This window comes from Pelodiscus sinensis, chromosome 20 (assembly GCF_052426305.1).
Source record: "Pelodiscus sinensis isolate ZL-2025 chromosome 20, ASM5242630v1, whole genome shotgun sequence".
Classification (NCBI taxonomy): Eukaryota; Metazoa; Chordata; order Testudines; family Trionychidae; genus Pelodiscus; species Pelodiscus sinensis.
Window position 1 is genome coordinate 3,501,361 of NC_143071.1, and position 18,391 is coordinate 3,519,751.

Below are 18,391 nucleotides of genomic sequence, written 5' to 3' on the forward strand. Positions count from 1 at the left end.
CCTCTGGCAGGGCGCAGGTGTAATGAGCAAAGCTGCCTGGGCCGCTCTGGCAGCCAGCAGCCCAGCCAGGAAGAGCCCCTGGCGTGGGAAGAAAGGCCCGTTGTTCGGGAGAAGGGGGTTTTCGAAGCCAGCGCTGCTCTGCCCTGTGGTTAGCTGGGAGTGGCGGGGGAAGGCAGGCACCTCCACCCCAGGGCAGGCAGGCACGGCCTCCCGGCAGCCGAATCCAAACAACCGGGCACGCCCAGGCCCTGGCGGCTGAGTCCCTGTGGAACCGGGGGCAGGTAGGGCCGGCTGCAGCCGAGGCTCAGGGAGGCAGGAAGGGGAAGGAATCAGCTGAAATTCAGGATGCGACTTTCTGCCCCCCCGTGAGCCATTTAAATCGAGATCCTTTGACAGTTGGGCTTGTGATCCTTTAATCTCCGGCGCTGAGAGATTCCCCCTGCGGCGCACTCTGGCTCGGTTTGTTTAAACGGGGCTGGACGTGCCGCCCCCTGCCCCCGCGGCCTGGGCGCTGATCGCCGGCCGGCTAACCCAGGCGAGAAAGCGGACACGAATCCAGCTACGTGCCCAGGAAAGCCAGCAGGATTCACACGCATCCCTGGGAAGGGTAGCGTTGGGCACGCAGCGAGAGCAAGGGGCAGGGGCCCAGGAGAATTGGGCTTAATTCCCAGTGACATTAGGCCTCCTATAGGACCACAGGCAAGCCCCCTCTCGGCCTCAGTTTCCCCAGATCAGAGTGCAGGGGAGAATGGGTAAGGGGGTGGAGAATCCAGGAGCATGGTCGCCCCACTAGCCAGAGCTCCCAGGGCCTGCTCTGGTCACTTCCCAGCACAGGGCAGACCTGGATTTGGGGAACAGCAGAACTTGTCCTGGCCCGGGACCCCTGGCTCAGGTGGTGGGGCGGTCCCTAGGGGGCTGTGTGCGTGCGGGTTGGGGGGGGGAAGCGAAGACTGAGAGGGTTTGTGGGGAGAGCGGGAATCCATCTGACCCCCCAATAATGTCCCCCCCAGTCCAGTCCAGGCCTAGGGCGACAGCCCCACTGTGGCAGGTTGCTGTGTCTCCTCCCCCAAAGCGAGCCCCCCCCCCCCACGCGCCCTGTGGCTTGGTGCAGCCGCCCAGCCCGCGGCCCCCACAGAAGGGCTGGGCTGTGTTTACACTGCAAGCAGCATGGCCCAGTTCCCCTCTCCTGCGGGCAAAATGCTGACCCATCACCCCGGCCCAGCCACATGCCGCTTCCTGCGGCCGCTTCCTTCCGCGGCCTGGAGCCTCAGGTTCTTTTGCCAGAGGCTGACTCAGCCCGGCACCTGGCACTCAGCGTGCGGGCACCGGCTGCCTCCTCCCAGCCAGGGCAGCGCATGGCAGCCCCCCGCCTCCCCCTCGTGCCGGCGCGGCGAGCAGATGGCTGCGGAGAGGGGCCGTGCGCCCGGGGATCTGCCTGCAGCCGATGTCTACTCCAGGGGTGGGACCTTTTGTGGGCCAGGGGCCGCTGAGCCCAGGAAAAATCAGTCGGGGGCTTGTCATGGGCCCAGCCCTTGCCCCCACGGCGCCTCCTGCTGGTTGCTTTGGGAATGAGCTCTTCAGCCCTGGAGCACCCCCTTTCAGCTGGTACCATCTCAGGGCAGTGCCCCTGGGGTCCTCCGCTCCCAGGGAACCCCCACCCCCAGGCCCGCCTCGCCTCAGGGACCCTCAGCGGCTATGTGTACGCTCGCGGCTTCTTGTGCCAGAAATATGCAAATGAGGCTAAGCGTGGACTATCGCCGAGCCTCATTTGCATACCTAATGAGCCACCCTTTTTGCAGAAGAGGCTCTTGCGCCAGAAGGAGCTGTGTCCACGGCCCCTTCTTGCGCAGAAACCCCCTCGTGCGCAACGCCGTTCTTCCTGAAGATAAGCGGCGTCGCGCCATCGCGCAAGAGGCAGGGCAGACAGCGCCTTCTGGCGCAAGAGCCGCTTCTGCAAAAAGGGTGGCTCATTAGGTATGCAAATGAGGCTCCGCAATAGTCCACGTGTAGCCTCATTTGCATATTTCTGGCACGAGAAGCGGGGAGGGTAGACATAGCCAGCGTGTCCTCATCTAGCTCCTGCCTCAGGGCAAACTACAGCCTGGCACAGCCACTCATCACTGGCATGGGGGTGTGGACCTGCTGCCTTCACCTGTGTCCCTCCAGCCCTAGTACCCCCAGCCTGACCTGACCAGAACATCCCCAGCTCGGCTCCGGCAGCCGCCAGTTTCCTTGGCAGCCAGCTCCCTCCTGCTCCCCAGGTGGAGTCCGAATGAGCCTGATCTCTCCTTCCCCCCAGGAGCCTCTATTTATACTGCCCCAGCTGGGCCCTGCCTGGCTGTATCTGCCCCAGCTGGGCTCTCTCAGCCCTCTCCCAGGGCTGGCTTGTCCCCTTAAAGAGCCAGTGGGGGGCACATGCCCTGTCCCCGGGCCTCACAACCAAAGAACACCCGACTGCGCAGCAGAAAGGCCCTCCACTCCCCACACCCCCCTCGCACATCAGAGCCTGGGGGGGGGGGGCTAGTGGATTCGGTGTGCCCCCTTATGCTCTGGGGTGGGGCCAAAAAGGAGGCGTTGAGTGTGTGGGAGGGGGCTGCTGGGAAGCAGGCGTGGGTGGGGAGGAAGGTGGGAGGAGGCCGTAGGGCTGGAGGGCCAGCGCCGGCTCCCTGATGCTGGGGGAAGAGCCCCAAGACTCGGGGGCTGGATCCACGCAAGTTGGGGGCCAGCTCCAGCTCTGGGCCATAGGTTAGACCCCTGGTCTAACAGCTTCTACCCAACAGCCAGGGCCAGCCATGCATTGTGCCGCTGCTCAGGGACCGGCTCGCGGCTCTTTCTGGCCTTCCTCCTGTGGCTATAGCCACCCAGGGGCTTCATCACATCTCTGACAAATCACAATGTTCCTAAAATGCAAGACACGGTTTTTATAGGTCCTACAGAAACTGTCACCTGATTCCCCACCCCCCCCCATCCTGATGTGCGGACATCCCCATCCACGAGAACACCCAAAGGGACGCAAAGAAACTGGAGCGATTGCTAGGCCAAAGGACAGCGCCTTGCGCTCCGGGCTGGGGTTGAGGAGAGCTCGCCCCTGCAGGATCAGGCCCTAATGAGGAGTGAATTTCCCTTGGGGGTGGCTAGGAAAGACTCACCCGCTCAATAAGAATCGGCTGCTGGATTTCTGTCCAGGCTCAACTTTCCGCTCCTGTCAGACCGCTATGTATCGAGCCCAGAAACTCGGCCAGCACATTCAGGTTTCCTGGCTCTTATCAGCGTGTGTCACTGCTCCATTGTTAGCTGAGCGAGTCCTTTGTTTGTTTTAAGCAAGCAGACAGACTCACCTTCTGGGGAAGGTTACACACTGCTTTACTGTGCACAGCCAGCGCTCAGGGCCTGGGGGTTTCTCACCCCCCCTTCTTACATTCTGGACTGGGGCACATTCCTGTCTTGGCCGCGTCCCTCCGGAAATCAGCCCCTCGGTGGAAACTCCCAGAGCTTCCAGATTCCGATTTTCTTCTCGGGAAAACAAAACGCAAGTTCTGAACCAAAGTGGGGTGGGGGGGACTTTTCATCACGGGGCGAATGGGGCAGGATGCAGAGTGGTACCGGGGAGCCCAGGAGCACCTCGCTGAGAGCACAGCCCCACTGCACAGGCGTGGAAGGAGACCCACCCCCTGCGCCAACGAGCTTACAGTGTCGACACGCAAAAGGGGGCGCAAACAGAGGGCAAATGGATGTGACCAAGGGCACCCTGCAGGTCGGTGGCAGAGTTGGGAGCAGCGCCCTTGTTTTGGGGGCACCAGGCCCAGGTGCTACCCACTGCTCCTGCCCCCTCCTTGCTGGGAAATGCCCCCCCCATTGTGGCACCCCACTGGGACCCCTTGATGTCTCCGTTGCCAGTTGCCGCCTGCTGGCTCCCAGCGGTAGCAGCTGGACTTGTAAAGATGCACCATCCCTGCCCTTCCGCACGCCTTGATCTGCACGTGCCCCTCGCCCCGGCCTGACCCCTACGGCCAGCCCCGGCTCCAGGTGGTATGGAACTGAACCCAGCACCCGGAAATGTTGCTGGGGGCCGGCATGAGCCAGCTCATCTCATCACGAATGCCCCCCCCCCCCCAGTGACAAAACCTCACTGGTTTGGTCCAGGGCATCCCCCCGCCGCCAGTTACATGGGCTGATCCCCAGACGGTGCAAAGCCATGTCGCTCCCTCAACGTGTCTGCCCCGGGGAACAGCAGCAGGGCCAACGGCCCCCGGCCCAGGGACTGGTGCTGTGAGCCGCCCGGGGGGAGCCGGGCAGCCGCCTATGCCAAGGCACCGCGCTACCCGGGCAGAGCGTGCCCACGTGGGCACTGAACGTACCCTACGCCGAGCGTGCTGCGGGCAGGGCGGGGGGCAGCCCCCCGGTTAGCCGGTTACCCCGGTAAGCACGCTGGCGGGGGCATGCTTACCAGGTAACCGGTTAACCCTTTGCATCCCTAGTGCCTGCTGGACATGGTGCCAGGGAGCCAGGGCCGACGGGCTGGCTGGGGCGGGCAAACACATCTCGGCCGGGTACCCAGCAGCCGAGTGCCCGCCACACGTGGCACAATGCCCCCCTCCAGCTGGCGAGAGAGCGGGCTGGATGGGCTCCGAGACAGCTCTCTGCCCATGGCTGGGGCCACACTCCATCTGCCCTGGGGACACGGGCCGGGTGTCGGCCCTGGGGCAGGACCACGGGGTGGAGAGGGACGGTCGCTGGGTCAGCTGCTGCTCCCACTGCTGCAGCCCCTCTGGTGCCAGCGTGCGGCCGAGCGCCCCTTGTCTGACGGGTGCCGCAGCCTGGGCAGAGCCACATAGCGCCCTGGATGGAGGCTGCAGAGCGGTTACGCTGGAGGCCGTGAGGTTGGGTGGAGGCCGGAGCAGGGCTGGGGGGGGACGGTGAAAGGTAAGAGGAATGGGTCAGGCGGGCCGGGGGGACATGCTGAGCTGCGGGTACCCAGGGTTCTGCTGGGAGCACGCGCCGGGTTCCTCCCAAGGCTGGCCCCGGGGGGCGGGGCGGCTCGCAGGACTCCCGGGCGCTAAGCCGCGTGGTGCAGGCAGACTTAGTGTGGGAAGCACGCCCTGGCTTTGGGAATTACCGGGGGATTAGGCTAAGGATCTTAGGGTGGGAAAGTGGGGCAGGCAATCCTGGCTCTCTGCAGGGCCAGCCCGAGACGTTTCGGTGCCCCGCGCTCAGGGCTGCAGGGGCAGAAGCTGGGGGGGGCAACAGGGCTTGAGTCCCCCCCCCACTCACCAGAGGCAGCGGGAAGCGGAGCAACACGGCTGGGACCAGTGGAGCGGAGTGGGCTGGGGCCGGGTTGCTCCGTTTCCCCCCACTGCAGGTGAGTGCGGGGGGGGGAGAGGGAGACACCCCTGCTGCCTTGGCCAGGGTGGCTCGGGGGAAGGGCGGGGTTGGGGCAGGGGTGGGAAGAGGTGGGGCAGGGGCTTAGAGGAAGGGGGGGAGGGTGGGTGTGGTCGGGAGCAGAGCAGGGCCGGAATCGGGGTGTCCCGGGCCCTGCATACCACTAGAGATGTCCCTGCTGGGCAGTGTCTGGGGGGGGGGGCTGGCCGCTGCCGAGGGCACTGCTAAATAGGGGGCAACTTGGTGCCTCGGTGGCTGCGAGTTTTGCACGTGGGGAGGGCCGGCCCTGGCCGCGCGAGCCCCCGGGGAGGGCGGCGCGTGAGCTGCTCCATGCACAGCAAAGCGCCGCCATTCCTCGTTCCCTCCCACCTGCTCACCGGGCCGGCCCCCGGCCACCACTCTCCCGCCCCAAACGCCCCCTTGGGCTCAGCTCCCAGCCGGGAGCCCTGCCAGGGCAGCCCCAAGCCCGGACTCCCTCCAGCAACCCCCCCGAAGAGGTGAAAGCTCTCTCCAGCCCCCCCCCATGCACAGCCCCTGCCAGGATGGTCCTGTGATGGGCTCCTACAAGGTCCGTTCCGGGTGTTCCTCTGGCTTCATGCAGGCCCAGCGGAGGCCAGGCCCCGGCTAGCGTCCCGTCCACGCAGCTCAGTGCCCTTCACAACAGCTGAACCCCTGCTGCAGGGGAGGCGCCTATACCCCTTTCGCAGAAGGGGAAACTGAGGCACAGGTCAGCCGTGGCGGGGGGGCGGAGGGAAAGCTCTCAAGCCAGGGCCCAGCTAGGTCCAGCACTGGGTTTGCAGCCTGGCGGACCCAAGCAGGATGGCGAGAGAGCGGCTTTCCGGCCACAGCTCCCTGGGGACGGGGGCCCCCCATCCACTGGGTCTCCGTGCAGCGCCAGGCACCCCACAGCCGCGGCGAGGTGGGGAGTGACGGAGATGGCGCAGTGCCAGGCCGGGCCTGGAGAGGCACATGCCACCCGAAGCCTTCATGGAACGCCCCCTTGTCCGCCCCACGGCAGCCGCCTGTTTGCAGAGCGCCGGGCAGCGAGGGGGGGACCCGGGCTGCAGCTGGGTGTGCGGATAAATATAGATACACCCTCCCCATGCACCCCCCTTCCTCTGCCTTCCCCTTCCCTGTAACACGCCCCCTCCGGGCTCCGTCACCCCCTCCCACCAGGAGCCTTACAAAAAAGGCTCTTTCCCTACAAAACCAGCGGCTGTAACCCATTGCTTCTTGGCCTGCCTCAGCGGCCAAGGGGACCGGTTCTTCTCCCTCCTTGCAACGCCCTGCTGGGTGCTCGAAAGCGGCTCCCCTGTCCCCCTGGGTCTGCTCCGTTCCAAAGGGGACACGCCCAGTGCGGTCAGCCTGCCCCAGAGCTCATGTTCTCGAGACCTTGCATCTTTCTTCTTGCTCTTCGCCGGCCCCTCTCCAATTTCTCCACCTCCAGCCTGAAAGGAGGCGCCCAGAGCGGGACACAGCTCCCCGCGGGGGCTGCCGGGTCACCTCTGAGACTCGGAACCAGCCACTGCCGAGGGCTGGTGTCGTGGTTGACGTGGCTTCGCCAGGCAGCCTCTCTCCGGGCCAGGCGCTGTGGGGCAGTGCTCCGCTCTGGGGGGGCCCGGCTGCCGGCAGCTGTGGAATGGGGCCACCTTCACCCCGAGCGCAGCGAGCAGACGCTCTCGCTCCACTGCTCACCCTGTGCCAGATGCATGCACAAGCTGCCAGAGTCCCTGGAGTGGGGGGTCAGGGGTGAGGTTCTGGGGGTGAGGCCTGGGGGAGGGGGGGGAGGGGCACCGGGGGAGGAACTCTGGGGGAGGGACACTGGCGTGGGGCCCTGGGGGAGGGGCTCTGGGAGAGGGGCACTGGGGGAGGAGCTCCGGGGGAGGGGCACTGGGTGGGGCCCTGGGGGAGGGGCTCTGGAGGAGGGGCTCTGGAGGAGGGGCACTGGGGTGGGGTTCTGGGGAGGGGCTCTGGGGGAGGGGCACTGGGGTGGGGTTCTGGGGAGGGGCTCTGGGAGAGGGGCTCTGGGGGAGGGGCACTGGGGTGGGGTTCTGGGGAGGGGCTCTGGGAGAGGGGCTCTGGGAGAGGGGCTCTGGGGTGGGGTTCTGGGGAGGGGCTCTGGGGGAGGGGCACTGGGGTGGGGTTCTGGGGAGGGGCTCTGGCTGGGGGAGGGGCACTGGGGTGGGGTTCTGGGGAGGGGCTCTGGGGGAGGGGCACTGGGGTGGGGTTCTGGGGAGGGGCTCTGGAGGAGGGGCACTGGGGTGGGGTTCTGGGGAGGGGCTCTGGGGGTGGGGTTCTGGGGAGGGGCTCTGGAGGAGGGGCACTGGGGTGGGGTTCTGGGGAGGGGCTCTGGGGGAGGGGCACTGGGGTGGGGTTCTGGGGAGGGGCTCTGGGGGAGGGGCACTGGGGTGGGGTTCTGGGGAGGGGCTCTGGGAGAGGGGCTCTGGGGGAGGGGCACTGGGGTGGGGTTCTGGGGAGGGGCTCTGGGAGAGGGGCTCTGGGGGAGGGGCACTGGGGGGGGGGAGAGGGGCTCTGGGGGAGGGACACTAGGGTGGGGCCCTGGGGGAGGGGCTCCGGGGGAGGCTCCGGGGGAGGGGCTCTGGGAGAGGGGCTCTGGGGGAGGAGCTCTGGGGAGGGACACTAGGGTGGGGCCCTGAGGGAGGGGCTCCGGGGGAGGGGCACTGGGGTGGGGCCCTGGGGGAGCCGTGGCCCAGGGGCTGGCAGCGTGCCGGGGAGGCAGCGCCCAGCGGGTGAGCCCTGCTGGTCGGTCCCTAGCTGCAGAACATGCTCAGCAATGGCAGGGGCGGGGGGTTCTGCCCCTTTTCTACCCTTCCTTTGCTCCGGGGCGCGGGGCTCCTGGAGCAAACCCCTGGGGGGGACCTGGGGCCGGGTTCCCCTCACTGCAGGGTCGCTCCAGCTTGGCAGGGGGCTGGGCCCCAGCTCCGGGGGCTCTAGAAACGCCCCCACCACACCCCGTCCCGAGCACTCAGAGCTGGGGGCCTCTTGCGCGTGCCTGGCAGCCTGGAGGGGGTCCGACCCTTTGGGGCAGGCCTGGGCTGGCTCTGGACTCTGCCCTGAGGGAGGGCAAACGGCACCAGTCCCTGCAGCCCGGGGTGCCCAGGCCAGCAGCTGCCCCTTTCCCTGGCCGTGGGTCAGACGTTGGGGGGGGCTCTCCCCTCCTAGCTTGGTGGGCGCGGATCCCGGTGCACTGGGCAGACGGGCCAACCTGCAGGGCATTCGGGGGGTCCTGAAGCCCCCCCAGATCCCGGGGGGCAGCCTGGGTTAAAATCCAAGCACTCAATGGGTCTGCGGGCACCTTGGGGTCCCTCCCTGCAAATGGGAAGCCAGGGCTGGGGGGGCAGGGTCTGAGTGGCTGAACCCCACCCCCCAGCTGGAGTCACGGGAGCGGGGTAACCTGGCCAAGGCATCTGTGGGGGAACCTACATCGCCCCCCCCAACCGGAACCTGCATTGCTGCCACCCCTCAACCATGGGCCTTCCCCTCTCCCCAGATCTGCCGACGATGGCCCACGGTCCCGCACTGGGGCAGGTATCCCATGGGCTAGGAGAGAGACGGGGGAGGGGGGACTCGGAAGCGAGGATTTTCTCGCAGGTTGCGGTGTGAGCGGCAGGGCTGTGCCCGGAGCGTTACTGTAGGGTCTCTGGGGCTTGAGGACAGTGCTGTGTTATTGGAGGGGGGCACGGGGGCAGCCAGAGGTGGATGCATCAGAGAGCCGAGTCTCTTGCAGACCCATGGCACCGGGAGTCACTCTGGGAAGAACGAGACCCAAAGCGAGAATTTTATCATGACCTGGAGCTCTACTGGACTTGTGTCCGGTGACCTGGGCAGGGTGCGTCCCAACGTCAGTGTCCCGCAGGCAGAGCCCTTTGCTTCGGGAGCGATGGGCAGTAAAGCAGCCTGGCCTAGTGGTTAGAACGGGAAACTGTCAGGGATCCTGGGTACCTGCCCTTTCGTTCCTCGCCCTCTCGGCTTCCCCTCCTGACAATCAATATTTCCTGGGGTCCGGGTTAGAACTGCAGAGCACCCCCTGCAGAATCCCCGAAGAGCTGCGTGTCTCCTCCCTCTGGCATTAAAAAGGCTCCCTGCAGCCTGACCCTGGCAGGGGTCTCAGACGGTCCTCGTGGGAGAGCGGCATGGGGGGAAGCAGCCTGGTGCACCAGGCCTGGCGCTTGCCCAGTTCGGTGTCGTGGGCCCAGGATCGGGCCGGCCTGGTTCCCTCCCGCACTCACAGCATGAATTCACAGCGATCACGGATGACTCAAGTCGGGCACCAGGTCCAAGGGTTCCCGTTGTGCTGGGGCCACTGTACCTGCTGGCATCCCAGTGCTAGCTGCCTCCTGCCCTCCGCTCTGCCCTGGCTGCTGCAGGGGCCGGGATGCAAGGGGCCGAGTGGCCAAGCTGTGCTTTCCGGGGTCCCTGGCTCCGGGGCGACGGCGTTGCCTATCGGGACACGCTCTCCAGCAGCCCCAGCCGAGCGGCACGCAGGAAGCCTCCCTCGGCGGGCAGCCGCCCGTGCTCAGCGCAGAAGGGGGTGCAGGAGCGGATCACCTGGCCTGCCGTCCGGCGGAAGGTCTTGCTGACGAGGCAGTAGAAGAAGAAGTTGACGGTGGTGCTGAGCATGGCGAGCATGTTGGCCAGGTTCAGGGCCACGTGCACCTTCCAGTCCTTGCTGGCGGCATCCGTGGAGAGGTGGAAGATGATGATGAACGTCCGGGGTGCCCACAGCACCGTGAAGGCGCCGGTGACGGCCATCAGCATGGCCACGGACTTGCCCACGCGCCGGCGGTGCCCGTCCACCCGCTTCCCCCGCCGGAGCTTGCAGACGATGACCGAGTTGGTGGCCAGGAAGATGCCGCAGGGGACAAAGTACATGGCGAAGCAGTGGCTCCACTTCAGCACCGTGTCCACGGCGGTGGGCGGCTGGGCGTCGCGCCAGAGGTCCAGCCACCAGTAGAAGGGGATGCCGGTGGCTAGGGCCGCACCGAACACGGCGGCGATGAGCTTGCGGGTGCGCGCGGGGTAGGAGAGCCGGCGGTAGCGCAGCGGGTGGCACAGGGCCACGTAGCGGTCGGCCGTCAGTAGCACCATCACCCAGATGGAGGCGTGGTGCGTGGCAAACTGCAGCACGTTGCCGGTGTGGAGGAAGGCCCGGGGCACTTTGTGGGCCAGGATGGCCGTCTGCAGGAGGAAGCCCATGAAGACGATGATGACTTGGGTGAGGATGTCGGAGGCTGTCAGGGCCAGCAGGTACCAGTAGGAGGACTTCTTCGTCCGGGCAGCCAGGCGGGACAGGGCCACGGCCGTCAGGGTGTTAGCTGGAAGGGGGAGAAGCACAGCGAGACGCGGCAGGGGTGTGAGTGGCTGTGATCAGGGCTCCTAGCCCAGGGCTGGGCAATAATTTTACCAGGGGGCCAACTTTATCATAGCGTCCTAGAGCACTAGGACTGGAAGGGACCTCGCGAGGTCATCGAGTCCAGTCCCTTGCCCTCACGGCAGGACCAAGCACGGTCTCCATCATGGCTACTGGACACACGCAATCGGCCCACGGTGCGTTTTGAGTTTACACGGGGCTCAACACGCGGCCTGCGGCGGGATCCTTTGAACGAGGCCTCCACTGGGAACACGCTCCACAACGGCGCGTCAATAGCACGCTCGTCGGCTGAGACGTGTTTTAGTCCAATTCCTGGACTGTTATTGCTCATTCAAAGTGCTGGCATATGGGTGGAAATTGGGTCAATGTTGCATTTTAATAATATCAGCAGAACTGACTTACATGGGGCCTGCGTGTTGTGTCGTCTGGTCTTAATCTTTGTCCTCATGCCAGTCAGTGTGAAAGAAGCTATTTGCATATATTTGCATGTACATGCAACTATAACCACCACCTGGCGGATTTGAACCTAGGACCTCTAGAGCTGAGTTTAGGAGCCTCTACCCTCTGAGCTAAAAGCCAGCTGGCTCCCAGCTCATGCTGTAGGGCTGTGTATACACTTCTTTTGCACAAAAGCACACGCCAGTGTAGATGCAGCCTAGAGGTCTCTTGATCTTGGCTGTTGCTGTGGTCTAGGTACCACTTGCATTGCTCAGGAGCCACACTAGGTGTGTGGCTTACACAACCACACAAGTTGTGGCCCTCAGCATGTGGCCCCCGGAGCTTCTAAAGTTGAGTAGCCGTGGTCTAGATGGTCGTTAATGGATTTTGGGAGGCGGTCACGGGCTGGTTCCGCCCTGGAAGGGGCGTGGCTTGGGGCAGAAGGGGCGGGGCTGGGGACTAGAGGCGTTGAATTAAAAGGGCTTGCAGCTCCTGGCACCGCAGGCTGGGCACCCGTCTCACTTGGGCACGTCTAAAAAACAAAAGGCCCCGTCGCTACCATGTTACCTGGCAGCCGCCGGGGGTTGCTGTGGAGATTTAAAAGGCTCACGGCTCCGGTCCCTGTTGGGGTAGCACCGTGTCCTGGAGCCATTTCAATAGGATCCTGCTGCCTGAGCCACCGCCCGGACATTCGGTGGCACGGACAGCAGGCTGGGAATAGGAAGCAGCCAGCTGGGAATAGGAAGCAGCCAGCTGCCGGCCGCGGGCCGGATCCAAGTGGTACGTGGGCAGCATCCGGCCCCATGGCCACATCTTGCCCAGCCCTGTCCTAGAGCAAAGCGAGGCAGCCTCTAAGCACCCACCACCCCGGCTCCAAAGCGGCAGGGAGAGCCCACCGGTGAGGTTCCTGCTCGGAGAGGAGCCAGGACCCTCCGCTCTCGCGGTGGGTCTGGAGAGGCCGCCAGCCCCTGCACTGTGCTGGCGGGGGTGAGGGATATCTGGGGCTGGAAAGAAAATGCCAGGGGCTGGGGGACCTGCAGCTGTGGGTGGCGGCGGCAGGAGGCAGCTGTAAATCCCATGGGCACTGTTGCTGGTTAATCTCTCCCCTGGGTCAGCAGCAAGAGGCGGATGCCACCTGTTCCCGAAAGCTGCCGGCATGGGGCCAGCTTGCTGGGGCTGCCCACACAGTGCCCCCTCCTGGCAGGCCTGCCTCCTTGCTAGCTCAGCTGTGCTGCCATCGCCACGGAGAATCAACGGAGCCGGGCAAAGGGGAGACAGGCCGACTGGCTGGAGAGGCTCTGACCCATGCTCCTTGGGTTCTCCTGGGGCTCCCCCTCTCCCCACAGGGCCCTTTCCCCTCCCCATCTCACGCCTTCCCTTTCCTTCTTCCTTCTCTCCAGGGAGCGTCTGGCTTAGCCAGCCACAGCACCGCTGTGAGCCTGTGGCCGGAAAGGCAGCGAAAAGCCAGGCCCTAAACACCCTGTCCCTGGGACGAGTTTGCCAGGCCTCAGCGCGGCTGAGGAGACCCCAGGCTGGGCCTGTGTTTCCCCAGAAGTGAGGCTGCGGTTAACACCAGGGACTGGCGCTGCATTTTCCCATTTTGCTGCTTTTTTCGGTTCCCCTTTTTTGGAGTGTGTGTGTTTTGTTCTCCTGCTAGGAGCCGGGACTGGATTTTACCAGCAGGGCCAGGGCCAGCGCACCCCAACGAATGGCTCCTTCTCTCCCCACATGTGCCACCTCAGACCCCATCTCGGCCTCTCAGACAAGGGGACTTTGGAACCCTACCTCTCCCCAGCGAAAGGGAAAGGGAGCACTTACGCTTAGCTCAGTGGTTCCCACACGTTTCGGCATCACGCCCCCTTTTTGATTTTTGAAAACAATTGTGGCCCCTTTAATTCCCAGGACCAGTGTTCTGGTGGACGCCCAAGCCAGGAAAAACAGAAAATACCGGACAGTTCACATGGTATTTTCTGAATTTTTTTACCAGACGGACTGGGCTCTTTCTTGGTGGGGAGGGGAGATTGTTGGGAGGGGACTGGGTCGCCTCGCGCTCCCCCCCTGGAATTTCTTCACACCCCCCCAGGGGGGCACACCTCCCCAATTTGGGAACCTATGGTTTAGCTGGTCTCTGCTCAGAGAGGCGGTGACAGGCAGGCAAGCAGCCCAGGAGCAATAGTGCCTCTAATCTTGTCCATCCATGTGCGGAATAAATTTTATATACACCGAGGCATGTGCGGATGTACACCCCCAGTAGAAACCTAGCGGGGGGTGCTCTGCTAATCAACTAGGCAGCCCTGGACTTGCTCGCAGGAGCGCATAGCTCACAGGGAACACAGCCCGGGAGACACCAGGTCCCATCAGCTCCTCCACCTGGCGACCTTCGAATTCCCCTGGGGGAGCCAACAGACACTGCCCGGCGGAGAGGGGTCCTGGGGGTGTGGTGGCCACATGCGGCCCTTGTGATACCCGGTTCCCCTTAGCCAGCCAAATCCGCCGCCATCTCACTACCAGCCCTACCCCTCTCCTGGCTCTCCACTCCCTGCGGCGGGTGGGGGTCTATGAACCTGGGTCAGGAGGCTCGGCGTTACCCTACAAAACTCCCATCACCAGGCCCTAGACGCACTCACGGGAGCCGGGCAGTTTTCCAAAGAAACGTTTTTTCCAATTGGTGAAAGGTCAGTTCTGGGGAAGGGTCCCCCAACGGCCGGGGCGCCTGGCTTGATAGAGACGCTGGGGACCCCCGTGTGCCCCTCCAGCATTTTCTCCGGGGTTTTCGAACCGGACGGTTGGAGCGAATTCACCCTGAAACCCAGGGCTTACACAAGGGCTGGAAACTAACGGCGGCCCCGTTAGCCCGAGGTTTCGATCGCCCAGCGCAACGTCTCAGCCGGGCAGGGAACTGCTTCTCACCCCGCCCAGCAGAACCAGCCTGCGGGGGCGCCGGGGGGATCACCAGCCTGTGCCCGGACCTGTGCCCTCGGGTAGGGGGCGTGCCTTGTGCCTCTGGCAGGAGCTGATGCCCACACCCGGCCTCCCTGGCTGCCCCCAAAGGGGCGCGATTCTCTGTGCCCACCCGCCAGCACTGGTGCCGGGGGAGCCCAGACAGCCGCCCGCCCTCCATCCCGGCACCCTCCTCCCCTCCCACCCTCCAGTTTGCAGGCTTGGGCTGCCCTAGACTACCCGGGCCCATTGCTGGCCAGCAGCTCAGCTCTGCCCCAGGCTGCACCAAGCGTTAGACCCAGCCCAGCCCCCCTGGTGCCGTGGGCAAGGCTCTGCCCGGCCTCCCTGGGAACCCCCTGGGCCAGGCTAGGGTTACCTGGTAGTCATAAGAAAAATACCAGACACGCTTCATCGGTCGGGAGGGGAGCGGTGCTGGCTGGGAGGGGGGGGGGGGCCGGGAAACAGAGCTAACTGGGGGGGACAACGGGGTTGGCTGGGGGAGTGCAGGGCTGGTTGTTGGGGGGGGGGTTCAGGAGGTACAGGGCTGGCCGTGGGACATCGGGGGGGGGCCGGCGGGGCCGGAGCTGGCCGGGGGAGCTCAGGAGGAGATGTCGGGGAGGAGGGGGGCTAGGAGGGGGCGGGGGAGGGAATCAGCCGGCGGGGGGCAGGACTGACCCAGGCTGTGCAGATCCCAGGGCGCTCCCGTCCCGCGCGAGTCAGTCCGGCTGCGGCTCCACCACGCGCTTGACCAGTGCACAGGAGCATGGACCGAGCTGCCCCCCCCCCACAACCAGGGCTCCCAGCGCCGATCGCGCCCCCCTCCCAGCCACTCCCCCACCCCCACCAGGCCTCCGTCTGGCGCCCAGCCGGGAAACCGGGAGACACCGGACACTGCCCATTGCACATGTCCGGGATTCCCCGGGTCTTTTTACTGGACAGAGGCCCCCAAACCGGACTGTGCGGTAGAAAAACGGACACCTGGCAACGCTGGGCCAGGCAGCCGCACCAGCCCCGTCCCTTTGCCCCGGGGCTGTGTCCCGCCCCAGCCCCGCCCGGCCTCACCTGGCAGCCCCAGGCCCAGCAGGACGCTGTAGTACACCATGGGGATGACGCCCCCACAGGGCGCCGGCTCCTCCCACTGGCGCGGCGCGGCGGGGCTCGCCCGGGCCCAGGCGGTGCTGTTGGGCGGCGGGAGCATCCTCCTTCACCATCAGCAGCTGGGGGGGAAGCCAAGGGCGTCAGGGCGGGGGAGGGGGCTCAAACTCTGCTCCAGGCCAGCACCGGGGCAGGATGGAGGGGAGCCCAGGGCTGGGCTAGCTGGGGGCAGGATGGAGGGGAGCCCAGGGCTGGGCTAGCTGGGGGCAGGATGGAGGGGAGCCCAGGGCTGGGCTAGCTGGGGGCAGGGGTGGGGGGAGCCCAGGGCTGGGCTAGCTGGGGGCAGGGGTGGGGGGAGCCCAGGGCTGGGCTAGCTGGGGGCAGGGGTGGGGGGAGCCCAGGGCTGGGCTAGCTGGGGGCACGGGTGGGGGGGCAGGCACTGCGGAGTCTGCTTTGGTCCCGGGGGGACATGGTCCCTCAGGCTGTCGGGGAGTCACACCACAGGGTTCCTTCCCCCAGCCCCCCGAGTGAGCAAGCCCCTAGGTGCTGGCGTGTGACCGCGGGGAACCCCTCAGCTCAGCCAAAGGCTCCTGCGGAGCCAGACTGGAGAACCGCCCCCCCCGGACAGGATCCCCCTGGCCTCCTCCAGCAGCCATGGGCTGGATACCAACACCGGGCAGGGAGAGGGAAGGTCGATAGAACAGCAGGGGGGTGGGGAGAGAGAGAGCAGGGCATGTGTGAGGATGGATATAAAGATGGCAGGGCCTATGTGGGGCAAGATAGGTAGCAGGGCGCATGTGGGATGTATAGACAGATTGCAGGCTGGGTGGGGGGGCTGGACGGACAGATTGCAGGGGTAAGTGGGGATGGACGGACAGACAGCTCACAGATGTATGGGCATGGACAGATTGCAGGGATAAGTGGGGATGGACGGACAGACAGCTCACAGGTGTATGGGCATGGACAGATTGCAGGGATAAGTGGGGATGGACGGACAGACAGCTCACAGGGTGTATGGGCATGGACAGATTGCAGGGGTAAGTGGGGATGGACGGACAGACAGCTCACAGGGTGTATGGGCATGGACAGATTGCAGGGGGTAAGTGGGGATGGACGGACAGACAGCTCACAGGGTGTATGGGCATGGACAGATTGCAGGGGTAAGTGGGGATGGACGGACAGACAGCTCACAGGTGTATGGGCATGGACAGGTTGCAAGGGTAAGTGGGGATGGACGGACAGACAGCTCACAGGTGTATGGGCATGGACAGATTGCAAGGGTAAGTGGGGATGGATGGACAGACAGCTCACAGGTGTATGGGCATGGACAGGTTGCAAGGGTAAGTGGGGATGGATGGACAGACAGCTCACAGGTGTATGGGCATGGACAGGTTGCAAGGGTAAGTGGGGATGGATGGACAGACAGCTCACAGGTGTATGGGCATGGACAGATTGCAGGGGTAAGTGGGGATGGACGGACAGACAGCTCACAGGTGTATGGGCATGGACAGGTTGCAAGGGTAAGTGGGGATGGATGGACAGACAGCTCACAGGTGTATGGGCATGGACAGGTTGCAAGGGTAAGTGGGGATGGACGGACAGACAGCTCACAGGTGTATGGGCATGGACAGATTGCAGGGATAAGTGGGGATGGACGGACAGACAGCTCACAGGTGTATGGGCATGGACAGGTTGCAAGGGTAAGTGGGGATGGACGGACAGACAGCTCACAGGTGTATGGGCATGGACAGATTGCAGGGGTAAGTGCGGATGGACGGACAGACAGCTCACAGGGTGTATGGGCATGGACAGATTGCAGGGGTAAGTGGGGATGGACGGACAGACAGCTCACAGGTGTATGGGCATGGACAGATTGCAGGGGTAAGTGGGGATGGACGGACAGACAGCTCACAGATGTATGGGCATGGACAGATTGCAGGGGTAAGTGGGGATGGACGGACAGACAGCTCACAGATGTATGGGCATGGACAGATTGCAGGATCTCTCTGGGGATGGATCTGTACAATCGCTGGCAAACCCTCGCCCGAAGGAGTCCTTTACCGACTCCTTAAGGGCCCTCTCGCCCGCCTGTAGGGCCAGCCTGGCCCGCGCTGGGCTCCGGTCCCGTGCCCTGGCTGTGTCACCCTCACTCGCCTTGGCTCTTTGAGAGCAGCCTTCCCGCGGTGGCAGGGTCTCCGGCGCCCGCTAGACGGGCTCCCCGTGTTCATGGCGCCGCGCTGGGCTCCTACCTGGGTGCCCCTCCGCAGCACCTGTCCCGGGGTCCCTCGCTGGCCTCCCGCTGCCCGAAGAGCCAGTCACCGCGCCCTGCCCCCGGAGAGCGCGCCCAGGCATCTCACCCCGGCCCCGTCGCCAGGGAAGTGCGCGCGGGTTCCTGGCAGCCAGTGGGAGCGGCTGGAGAGTCTAGAGCCCTGCAGAGGGGAGGGGAGAGGGTGTGTGGGCAGAGCTAAGGGAGACAGGGGAGGGAGCCCTGGCCAGCAGCTGGGCAAGCAGCCTGGGGCTTGAATAGCCAGGCTTGCACCCCTGGGCCTGTGGGGTGAGCCGGGACCAGGTGCTTCCCCCTGGCAGGGTGCAGTGGCCTCCCGGGGGCTCACCTGCACCCTCCATCCCTGGGAACTGAGACAGGGCTCTAGATCTCAACCACACTCCCTCGTGCACTCACACTCATGCACCCACACTCACGTGTGCACTCACACATGTGCACCCACACTCGTGCACCCACACTCACGTGTGCACTCACACATGTGCACCCACACTCATGCACCCACACTCACGTGTGCACTCACACGTGTGCACCCACACTCATGCACCCACACTCACGTGTGCACTCACACGTGTGCACCCACACTCGTGCACCCACACTGACTGATGCACCCACACTTACTTGCGCACTCACACTCCCTTGTGTACCCACACACACTCGTGAACATCTGTGCAAGATCACACCCACATGCGGGGCACGCACTACTTCTCCGTACAGAGAGCAACCTTCCCCCTTCGGCCCAGCCAGCTTCGAGCTGCCATTGAACTGGTCCGTGCAAGCGCACCGGGTGTGACGTCGCACGTGCCGGAGAGAGCGCAGCATGCGAGACTCGGAAAGCTGCAGCTCTCATTGTGGCTACTTGGAGG

At 64.9% G+C, this 18,391-nt stretch overlaps 1 protein-coding gene across 1 annotated transcript; it reads right to left on the bottom strand.

Moving 5' to 3' along the window:
* Nucleotides 1-8,060: 8,060 nt before the first annotated feature.
* GPR142 (G protein-coupled receptor 142) lies at nucleotides 8,061-15,355 on the bottom strand. Its single transcript, XM_075904046.2, has 2 exons — nucleotides 15,212-15,355; nucleotides 8,061-10,715 (listed from the first exon to the last, which is right to left on the bottom strand). The coding sequence occupies exons 1-2, from the start codon at nucleotides 15,345-15,347 to the stop codon at nucleotides 9,841-9,843; spliced, it is 1,011 nt and encodes a 336-aa protein (XP_075760161.1). The 5' UTR covers nucleotides 15,348-15,355; the 3' UTR covers nucleotides 8,061-9,840.
* Nucleotides 15,356-18,391: the final 3,036 nt, after the last annotated feature.